The sequence below is a fragment of the Eurytemora carolleeae genome, unplaced genomic scaffold (genome assembly GCF_000591075.1).
Source record: "Eurytemora carolleeae unplaced genomic scaffold, Eaff_2.0 scaffold148, whole genome shotgun sequence".
Classification (NCBI taxonomy): domain Eukaryota; kingdom Metazoa; phylum Arthropoda; class Copepoda; order Calanoida; family Temoridae; genus Eurytemora; species Eurytemora carolleeae.
Window position 1 is genome coordinate 395,081 of NW_019396061.1, and position 12,007 is coordinate 407,087.

Genomic DNA, 12,007 nt, shown 5'->3' on the forward strand with positions numbered 1-12,007 from the left:
CTCACTACCGCCAATACCAGAGTTTGAAAATAAAAGTTGAAATTTTATATTCTCATTTTGGAATTTCAAATCTCAATACTGCAAAAACCTCTAGTTTGAAAGTATTTACATTTTCTAATTTCGAAAAAAAGGCATTTAATAATCTGAAAAGTGTAAAGAAAATGTACAAAAACTAGCTTTTAAAACCTTCAATACCATTTTCTTTTTAAAAAACATAAAATTTTCGCTCAAAAAGAAGGCATTTTATACAAACACAATCTGGGATGGTCTATTCAATTATTGTCAAAAATTGTCTCTTTTGTTTTGGAATGTCCCAGAGAAAAAAAAAAGAGGAAATCAGGCCGCAGAATAAAGCAATAATAGTAATTCATAATTGTGTTTTTTTTGTAGTTGGATAAAACTACAAAGTAATAAGCGTGCAGGTAACTTCTGATGCAACAAAAGTTGAAAATTAATAAATACAGATTAACTTGAACTCGTTAATTAAAGCCCAATATGCTTTCTAAGTTATTAATTCAGTAAATTTTGAATTGTTACACTGCACTGTCCAGTTCCCTGTGCATCAGCTAATGAAATTAATCCAATAGAAGAAGTTTAACTAACCGTTCCAAGTTCAACTACTCCTTATGTTCAATGAATCAACCACAATTCCCATGAACAAACAAATTTATATTTTTGATAATAAACTTTACTGCATTCACACTCACAGTTTGCACATTGTTAAAATGAAAAAAAAATCAACTTTTAACTTACTCATGCTGATTCAATGCAGAAAATTTAAAAATGCAAATTTTTAAACATTTTTAATAATTTTTCCCTAATACATTGGATTTTGAATTTTAAAAAATAGTTTTTTTCCTCCACATTTGTAATCTGATAAGGGTTTCAAGGGCACTGTTATGAATCAGATAAAGGTTTCAAGGGTACTGTTGTGAATCAGGTAAAGGTTTCAAGGGTACTGTTGTGAATCAGATAAAGGTTTCAAGGGTACTGTTATGAATCAGATAAAGGTTTCAAGGGTACTGTTGTGAATCTGATAAAGGTTTCAAGGGCACTGTTATGAATCAGATAAAGGTTTCAAGGGTACTGTTGTGAATCAGATAAAGGTTTCAAGGGTACTGTTATGAATCAGATNGTTCATGTTCCTGTCTCGAGAAAATTGATATAAAACTGTGTCAAATTTATACAAAAATCTATATATATAATATTTTGTATAAAAATCGTAGGTTTAAACCGATCATGTTCAGCAAATACGCAACCAATCTGAAAACGACGATATTCCGGAGGCGCCTAACAAACTTAGGTTTGCTCCAATTATTATTTGAATTTAATAATTTTTCATTTTTAATTAATATAATTGATAATATAATAAATACCTCCATTTCACGTGACCAGAACTCCCACCAGTGGCAGTGCATTATCTTTGTCACATGTCTCCGTCTGTATCACGTGACAAGTAAACTGCACTGCCATTGGCGAAAGTTCTGGTCACATGATACGGACGTATTAATTATATTATCAATTACATGATGAAAATGAAAATGATTGGATTCAAATAATAATAGGAGCAAACCTAACTTTGTTAGATTCCTCTGGGATGTTGTCATTTTCAGATTGGTAGCGAAATTGGTAAATGTGATATGTTTAAACCTTCGATTTTTTTACAAAATTTTATTTACATAGATTTTCGTCTAAATATTACACAGTTTTATATCAATTTCTCAAGACAGGACCATTAGATAAAAATCTTATAGGCCTCAATCAACTCATAAAATGTTTAGGTTTTAGTCTATACCCCCTTTAACTTTTCCTTTACATTCCCTTTAAACTGATAACGATATTCTTCTATTTAACTACATCGACATGTAATTTTCATTTCAATCTTCTGTATTAGATATTATCTTGCCATCTGTATATGTAAAGTAGTAATCTCTGTTTGTTTGTATGTCTGAACATAACTAATTAACGCCTTTACCAATTTGCCTAAAACTTTGATTGGGGAACTCGATAGAACCACAAGAACGCTCTTTGCTTAGTTTTAAAATTCTAAGTTGAGTAGGTTGACTTTTCTAGGGAAAACTTGGTTCCAGGCAAAGTTCAGTCAAATTGTCTCATTCTTTTTGTAAAATTGAATGCATATTACTGACACAAAATTGACACCATCAATACTTACTTTACCCGACCAAATAAATTGACAATGACCAGAATACTTCTGTCTCAGAAATCAAATGATAAATGCAAAATTGAAAATTTTGTGGTTAAATTATTCATAACAATGACGTCAACCGCTGTAAAACTAGAATTTACAGAATAATCATTTTTATTGATAAACTCCCTCCTTTGTTCTTGAATTCATTAAAGTGACTGTTCAGATTTAAAATACAGGAATTACTTTACAATGAGAGATTATGTAATGAGTCCTAAAAACTAACATTTTTTGGAAACCTTGTGTGATATTGGATCTCCAGGTCAGGTTAAGTTTAGATAGATAGTCACGTAGGGTTGTCAAAAAAATATATGAAAGGGTGGAGGGGGGTTCACGGCACCTAGACTCAGATTTTATATTTATCTAGGTTTGGGACAAAAAATAAGATTGGATAGTTGATTTCACTTGAACCTTATGTCAGATTTGTAATTTGTGGCTGTTCTTAGTTATACTTTATACAGTATCTTACGCAGTTGTAAGGAATTAATTTGATATTCGCTAATTTATGTGATATTTTTGGTTTAAAATCTTTAATCTTTGAATCATAGAACAAACATGTATAAACATAAAACTGTTAAACAGGAAGCGGAAATGACTCAATGTACAATTTGCAATGTAGGTAAAGTTTAAACTTGTACATTACCTTTTAAGACCCTGCTTTATCTCTGACATAATTCCTGGCCCCATCTTAACCTTCTCTGCTACAATCTGAACATAATTCCTGGCTCCCATCTAACCTTCTCTGCTACAATCTGAACATAATTCCTGACTCCATCTAACCTTCTCTGCTACAATCTGAGCATAATTCCTGGCCCCATCTAACCTTCTCTGCTACAATCTGAACATAATTCCTGGCCCCATCTAACCTTCTCTGCTACAATCTGAGCATAATTCCTGACTCCATCTAACCTTCTCTGCTACAATCTGAACATAATTCCTGGCTCCATCTAACCTTCTCTGCTACAATCTGAACATAATTCCTGACTCCATCTAACCTTCTCTGCTACAATCTGAACATAATTCCTGGCTCCATCTAACCTTTCTCTGCTACAATCTGAACAAATTCCTGGCTCCATCTAACTTTTCTCTGGTCAAATCCTGGCTCCAATCTAACCTTTCTCTGGTCAAATCCTGGCTCCAATTTAATTTTTCTCTGCTCAAATCATCCAATTTAACCTCCGGCCCTAGTTCACTTCCACAATTCAATAAGTCTTCCTTTCTTATTTGATCATGTAGTTTTCTATTTCTGTACTTATCCTTCACGTTCTTAAAATTTTATTTTGATAATAATTAGCCTCGTGCAATAGTGTGTAAAGAGAAACCGCAAAGATAGCTAAATTGTGGAAGATAGAAATAAAATTTAACAAAAAAACTCCTACAAATTAACAAACATACTACTACACAACAAGTTTAATACGCGTTATAGAATTAGAATTTAAAACTCCTCGTGCATTTTCTTCCTTGACAAACTTTGATTTAAAGCAACACGTTAGCTAGGTTCGGTTAGGGCGTTTCTTGATCATTACCCAGCTAACCCATCACTGCAAACATTTTAGTCTCCGACAAACCGATGTCGAACATATAAAGTTCAGAATTATTTACACGACATCTTCGCCATCGGCACATTGTCGGTTAAAATGTTTCCTGTAGGATCTTCTCTCATTCTCTCCTAAACCATTTATTACCCTCCCCTCCTCTCAATATTTGCATGTTTCTCTATTAGGCCTGAATTTACATTGTTTGTTGAACTACAGGGAGGTTTATATTATCCCGAAGTACTGTACTCCAAATACCAATACTTGTTTCTAGAGACTCCCTGTATGTTGACACTGGACTTGGTAAATAGAGTTTTGAATATATAGACATAGGTTTATACTAAACTAACACACACGGGGTTATACGACTTGGGAGGGGTTTATTCAAGCCATACTTCCTTCCTACCATTCATTCATTCATCCTTTCGTAATTTTAATCATCCATTCTCCCGTTTTATACATTCACCTGTTCCTACCTGAAATGTATCCGATAACCATCTTTTCTCAGTCATATTAATTTCGAGTAAAACTCCAATTATAGAGTGAAATGTCCAATTTATAGAGTTACCATTTTAAGCCGTGTCTGATCAAGTTGGAATTGGATTTCCACGTTTTTAAAACACCGTTCAATATGTAGGAATTATCAGAATTAAACAGTTTTACATTATAAAAACGACAATCTCTTTCACATTATTGGTTAGATAAATGTTTAATACAGGGTTAAGATTAACTATTGGATCTTGAGGCGCTGGAAAATCACGGAATTCAATTACTATTTTAGTTGCTAATTAATTGCTATTTTAGCCATAACCAGATCGGACAAATTGCTATTTTAGCCATAACCAGATCGGACTAAATGCTATTTTAGCCATAACCAGATCGGACTAAATGCTATTTTAGCCATAACCAGATCGGACTGATTGCTATTTATGCCATAACCAGATTGGACTAATTGCTATTTAAGCCATAAACAGATCGGACTAATTGCTATTTAAGCCATAACCAGATCGGACTAATCGCTATTTAAGCCATCACCAGATCGGACTAATTGCTATTTAAGCAATAACCAATCAGACTAATTGCTATTTAAGCCATAACCAGATCGGACTAATTGCTATTTAAGCCATAGCCAGATCGGACTAATTGCTATTTTAGCCATAACCAGATCGGACTAATTGCTATTTAAGCCATAACCAGATCGGACTAATTGCTATTTAAGCAATAACCAGATCGGACTAATTGCTATTTAAGACATTTGCTTTGAAAAGCATCAAATACACTAAAGTATTGCTGTAAAGTCGTCTTCATATTTTAGTTTCTGGTTATCACTGTATGATTGTTCTATAGAAAAGTACTTTCGACGTAATTTTTAATGACCCTACATTTACAAAGGTAACCTTTACTTATAAACTATTTGGAAGATATCGTTGTTTTTCTATCTTGAAAACAAAAAACTTCTCTTAACTTCTTTATTCATCGTCTGATGTAAAAAACCCTGAAACACTGAATACAATTCTAAGTGGAACAAACCATAGTTGAGCCGAGGCTCAACGTCTTTAAATTCTGCCTCTGATCTCTTTTAAAGAGAAATCACGATTGAAAATTTAAAAAAAAATTCAGACAGAAAAACAAGGATATCTCCATCACTTCGTCCAAGGTTTAAATGGTACCGCTACTAATCGGGAGTATAACCTTCTGCTGGAGTGTCACTCAAAATTAAGAAGACAGACCCTCTAAGGTCCTTTTAGATAAAAATATTCTTCTTTAAATACTTTTTAAAATGCATAAAATCTTAAATTAAATGCTGTGTATTTGTTTTTCTTTCTACTCTTCCTCACAAAAAGTTGAAAATTATTAAAGAAAATTAGTTAATTTCAATTTATATTTTAACAGAGATAGCTATTGACGTTTGACTCGGATTAGCGGCTTAACGCTTGTACTCCTGTACTGTGTACACTGTACATACGATTGTCTTTGAGTTGTACTAATTACTTGGTACTCTCAGAGCATCTTGTTGATAACCAGCTTCTGGAGATTATTCAACTGTACAGTCCATTTATCCAATGCCGCGTAGCGAGCAGTTCCTTCAGGGGCGCGGTCCAATTCAAGCACTCCGCGCACCTTATCAATCAATAAATCAATGAACATTAATCATTCTATCTCAATGATGTAAATAAAAATAATACTGATATTCCCTTGTGATTCATGTATTAAAAAAGTATGTATTTTTATCAATAGTTGCTAGTCAACATTATTATCATGAAAAATTTATTATCCTATACCTGATCTATTCTTCCACTGATAGTTGAGTCTAGGATACAGGATACAAGTAGGTTCTCCACATCTCCAGGTTCAATGTTTAATTCTCCGGAGATGAAACCAATCTGTATCCTTGTGTATGGTCGGATCAACTTTATCAAAACCTAAATCAAGTATTGAACATAACAAAAGAAACGTTGTTCAATGTCTATTTTAATACACTGTAAAAATGGGTTTATCAAAAAAGAGAAAACATTTTCGCTATTCCCTGAAGAATCATAAAACTGTAATTTGTGGCTTGGGCCTCTCCTATTAGGTAGGAGTGAACGAAATGAACCTCAAATATTTGCATTTTTCAAATCCTGTTCGAGGGATAGAACTTGTCTTCGCTCATTTCGATAGACAGAACATAACGTAGGAATACTTTTAACAGTGTATTTTTGCATTTTGCCCACATTTTTTGAAGAGCCTGGAAACGGAAAGGTATGCACCCTGCAAGCAAAAAAAAACTTTTAAAAAACCCAAACCTGAACAAGAATGGAAAATTCATCGCCGTGTAATTATAAAGGATTCAAATGACACCTGGGTTCTAATATTTTTAAGTAGGTCTTCAATATGCTCTCTGATGAATGTATCCTCCATGATGGTTTGTCTGTTCTGTTTCAAGATCTTCTCGAACTCATTAATATCATTGTTCTGGTAGGCGGTCACAAGGTTAGTCATTGCTAATATCTCAGGGTCGTTCTTGTACGGTTTAGCTTCCTAAATATAAACAAAATCAAAACCAGTTTCAAATTCTACAGACACTCGGAAGTGTGATTCAAAACAGACATAATAAATATCATAAACATGCTAATCTATGTAATAAAACAAGACATTCATATATATGTTGCGTATAGCCGGCCAAACGGCTGGACCGATTGGGCTGAAATTTTTTGTGGACACTCATGGGTTGTTGGGGGGGTGTTATAGGGAAAAAAAATCGAATTTTCAATTTATTTTTTTTCCAATTTTTTTTTTATTTTTCCACGGGAAACGCCGGGCCCTACAGCTAGTATATCATAAAAGGAAAATATCACAGAATGTAGACTGTTGAGGACCCCCCACCCCCCCCCATCCCATTATTAGATAAAAGCCCAACCAGGTTAGGGTTAACTCATAGGATAATAATAATATTTGTCAAGTTCCATGAGTTATTCAAACTATTAATTGTATCAATTTCCTTTCTTGTACGTTGTAATAAATATGTGGACAAATTCACACTAAAGTAAAGAAACCCCTGGAACTCAAAAATAATAAACACGAAAACTTACGCGCAAACCTCTATTTAGAACATAAATTTTCAGGAAAACTAGAATCCAAGATTTAAATGGTTTATCAAAAAATAAAAACCTGCGAATCGAAGGGATTGATCCCTGACTTCATGAGCATGTTAGCGAGGACAAGGTACTTGAGGCAAGTGGTGCGCCGGGGGGAACCACTCTCGTCGTAGTTCTTGAAGGCCTCGAAGAAGTCTGTGTGAGCCTTCTCGAACTCCCCCTCCCTTAGATGCATCTTCCCTCCACACTCCCTGATCACGCCGAGGATGAGAGGGTGAGGGATAGCGGACTTGATGTGTAGAGACTGATCGTAGAGGGCCTTCAGCTTCTTGTTGTTCTTCTGCGCGGTGTACATCTGGATTTCAAGCGCATACACTTCAAGCAACTGGGTCCCTGAATATATTGAAATAATAATAGGATAAAAGAAAACATGGAGAAAATAAGGAATAAATCAAAGGATAATTTTTGAAACATGGATTAATTGTTGATTACATTTTTTTAGTACTTAGAGAAAATATTCCTGACAGATTGGTTCAAAATACTAAGAATATTAAAATATTCAAAATAAACAAACCTTTTTTAAGATCATCTTCTCCCTCGTCGGTTTGGCAACTTTGTCTCAGCTGCTTTAAAACTCTGAAATAAAATCAAATCTTGAATTTGATGTTCTTATTTCTTCAACTTCATCTCAACTATGGGTACAGGATTTGTCTGAAAATATTTTCAAGAACCTAATACAACAATAATTTTTCACAGAAATAAAAAATGGCCGTCGTAAATATTAATTAAAGAAAAAAAAACGTAGAAGTTAAAATAAAAGTTTTAAATAGCATATTTTTATGGAAATTGCTTCATAAATGTTAAACATTTTTCAAAATGTAAACTGATTTGAGCCCACCCTCGGGGTTACACCACGGTCATAGTGATATGCTTTTCTAAATTTTTATTTTCAGTTTTACTTGTGATTTTTATAATCATCTTTGAACCCCATTTGCGACGGCCATTTTACATTTCTGCTAACTACCTTTTGTAAACATTCATAGAATTCCTAGTAAAAATGTTTAACCCTTACTGGTCCTTATTTCAAAATAGAATTTGGTCACCTTGCAAGTCTGTTGAATTCTTCCCGATCAAAATATAGTTTTCCAAGCTTAGTCATTGTTTTAAACCACAGTCTCTCATTCTAAAACAATTTTAGGATTTTTCCATTTTTTCCCATGTAAAAAAAAATACGTTTACTCACCTAGACGAGACCGCGCGCCCATACGCGCTCGGACTGAACTAGGAGGACTTACTCTAGCTGAGCAGAAACCCAAGGTGTGTATTCTTACGTTTAGAGCTAACAAAAATAGTAAAGTTGCATAGGAAATAAAACCGAGAATATTTTATATTTTTATTAAATAAATAATATTTACTAGCTGCCCTTGAAAATTTGAAAAAACACCAAGAAAAATTTTCTCTCTCATAATTTCTGATTTTGAGCTATAGCTAACATATATAATATAGATATCAACAATCAACATACTGAAGATTGCATAAAGCAGGAAACATATATATATATATGTATGAGCGAAAAGCTTTATTATATAAATGTACTGCACAGTTTTCCTTACTTGTATATTCCCTCAAAACTCAAACTTTTGACTTTTAAATTTAAGGTTTCAAGAACTAAGAATATTAATATCATTACCGATATATTTTTCACACATAAACATAAAAAAACAAAAGGGTATAAAAAATAATTTGATTAATCCAGGTAATCCATGTTTATAATGATCATGTTGAACAAAAAAACATTCTTTTTTTGGTTTTAGATGTTCATTTTGTAAAAATATCAAATTTCATAAAAATGCTATTTCTAAGTGAGCATTTGTAAGTGAAAACATTTCTAAAATTCATTTATTATTGCACTTGAACATATTGATTCAGTAAAAATATAGTATTTTAAATGTCTAAAATTTTTCATTTTTAAATAAATGATTTAGTCAGACCTTGGCATCTCTGAGAGCATCTAGTGTTGTTTCATAAAAATTCTGCAACAGTTCCATCTGACGACTTGTAGAAATATAATCAAGGATGGAGTTGATGGATTTCTCAGAATGATTCCTAAACATTACAAACCTCAACCAACTCAAATCTATACATAAGAAATAATTGTGTGATAGTACTTTGTGATCTCGTAGATTCACAAGTTTAATTTAGATTACCGTCTTTTGACCAAAATTACCAACCCATTGGATGTTTTGTAAACAAAATTGGGAACCCTTGGTAAAGTAAAATTCCCCTAACTTCCCTGTAAAGTAGTTGTAGTAAATAATTATTACGTCCAAAATGAGGAGTTATAATGATCATCTAAGATTTCAATTAATAACATAGTTTTAGAGGCAAAGATCAAAGAAAAGTCGGAAATCATGAGTGAACAAAATCATGATAAACTCGATATATCTAAACATAATTGACTTGTCTGTTTGTTGGTTGGATTATAATTATCAAATAAACGTCAAAACTTCTGAACCCATCAGGCCCAATTTTTTTTGTGGGACCTTCGGAAAGGTTTATTGGCGGTTGAAATTCACCAATTTAAACAGAAAATACGTTTATCTTATTTATATTGTAAATATTGTATAGTGTATACCCTACCTAGTTACTGCAGTCTTGATGTATGTGAGGAGTTGTTTATATCTTCTCATCATTTCATCATAGTTATCCAACCTGAAGTTTATCTTGATCATCTGCTTCAAGGCCTTGAACCCCCACTCACCCTTCTCACCGTTCTCCAGGTCCAGAACACGTTGGAAACTCTCCAGAGCAGCCTCAACAGATACAATTACAGGTACACAGATACAGATACAGATACTGATACAGATACAGATACAGGTACAGGGATAGGTACATAGGTACAGTTCAGGTTCACTGACACAGATACAAAAATACAGAGATTCTAATACACAGATACAGATATGCACTAACAGACACAGATATAAATATTTATTATGACTGCCTGGTAGGACAAATTCATCCCAGGAATCTACTCGTCCCACCAATCTATCTTAGGACTTTTTAGGCAGATTTTAAATTAATGACTTAGTATGAGATGTGCAATGAATAGTGTTACGCGCGAGTAAAGGTAGCGAGAGCCGAAGGGATTAGGTCGTTAACTAATCTCAGGTCTTCTACAAATATATTCCTGAGCAGAGATTAGGTTATCTATACTGTTATTTTAGGCCCCTGGTTAGTGCCGACCCCGGCCACCAGGGGGTTACAAATCCTTGTACGTGTCTGGTCGGGTCAGCTGATTGCGGGGGGGGAGTTTCTCTGCCCTCTACTCCCGGCTTGTGGCAGGTAGTTTAGGTCAGTTCTTCGTCTACCGACTTCAGTGTTACATCTTGGTCTTTATTTCTTTGTTAAACATCATTTAGTTTTTCTTTTTTATTGCTAGGACTTCGTGAATCATTAGAACAAAAGGGTTTTAACTCTACTACCGATTTATACACCTGTCCTACTTTTTATTTGTTTATTGTCTCGATTTTTCTCCTTTTTTGTCGCTAAGATTTCAGGGTAACTGTTTTGTTTGTTATTCAAGTCATGCTTCTTTTACCTTTTTCTTTTAACTTTTTAGCAACTTTACAGTACACCAACGGAGAAATATCTCTTTTTCTCTTTAAGTTTAGAACCGAAAAAGTTTTTTCTCTTATTTGTTTAATCTCTTTTTATTCTATCGTTTAAATCTGCTATTTTCAGCTATACCTGAAGTAATATGCCTCCTAAACCAAAACAGATAACTCTGAAAGGCCGAGGTTTTGCTGCAGGGGAGATGTTATCCCTGCCGATCCTGAAGTCCGTCACCACCGATGGCCCAGGACCGGGTTCCGCCAATGTTCTAAGGTCCATGGGCTGGAATGGAAAGATTGTAGGCTCTGTAGTCCTCTGGCTATCAAATGACAACACTTCCGTTTCTAGAGGTCAATTCTCCCTACTTGGCGAATTCCTCCCTGAACCACTGATTATTCCTGCCAAAAAACTCTGGCCAAACATCAGTGATACCATATCCTTGTCAATTAACCTGTCTTCTCCGGACCTGTTCTTATTCCCGGATTCCCTGACCTCGGAGTATGTCGACGAATCCGATATCAACCACCTTTTCTTTCGGAACAACATAGCCTCCAACTCAGCCCTCACGGATGAAGAGCTGATTACTGCTGAGGTTGGCTCCTTTTGCCTGAGGATGTTTATTTACCCCTCCAGCAGCACGTTTGTCTCCTTCTCCCTATTAATCTACCCCGACTCGGTTGCAGGGTTAAAAGATCATGCCCTAGCCTCAAACCCTAAATGGCCTGGCCTCCTTCTATCTGACGGGAAAATCCCGCTGCTCCCGGCCTCCACCAGCCTAAAGCTAAAATGGGGGTCCCCAGTCTTACCCTTGATCATCCCTGGAGCCTCTTGGGATCTCATCCCAAGTTTTCCCCCTACTGCGGATTTTCTGTTCAAACTCTTTTCTATCCTAAGAAATACAGCTCTACCGGAGACTAAGAGACTAGGAGACTCCCTTCTAGCTAGATGGGAGGCCCTGGACAGGGAAGGAGCAGGAGCCCTTGACTCCTCTGTCCCAGCGGTAGTCTGGCCGGAACCTCCAACTCCTACAACTGCTACGGGTGAGTCTTTAAATTCTTTCAACCCCCCCCCCCCCC

At 34.9% G+C, this 12,007-nt stretch overlaps 2 protein-coding genes across 3 annotated transcripts in view; one reads left to right on the forward strand and one right to left on the reverse strand.

Annotated features, from left to right (window-relative positions):
• Nucleotides 1-5,605: 5,605 nt before the first annotated feature.
• On the reverse strand, nt 5,606-10,132 carry LOC111708700 (COP9 signalosome complex subunit 2; the record flags this gene model as incomplete). Its single annotated transcript, XM_023482163.1, is given in 8 exon segments — nt 5,606-5,862; nt 6,024-6,164; nt 6,583-6,762; nt 7,393-7,712; nt 7,894-7,955; nt 8,423-8,502; nt 9,311-9,425; nt 9,960-10,132. Coding segments are annotated over 8 exon segments (1,191 nt in total), but the record flags the coding sequence as incomplete, so codon positions are not given.
• Nucleotides 10,133-10,526: 394 nt separating this feature from the next.
• LOC111708691 (uncharacterized) overlaps nt 10,527-12,007 on the forward strand; it is a 4,660-nt gene continuing 3,179 nt past the window's right edge. The window contains exons 1-2 of one of the 2 annotated variants that reach the window (XM_023482141.1): nt 10,527-10,670; nt 11,061-11,971. In XM_023482141.1, the coding sequence (XP_023337909.1) occupies nt 11,077-11,971 (895 nt within the window). In that variant the 5' untranslated portion in view covers nt 10,527-10,670; nt 11,061-11,076. The remainder of the gene's footprint in view (nt 10,671-11,060; nt 11,972-12,007) is intronic. The other variant, XM_023482151.1, reaches the window with a different exon arrangement.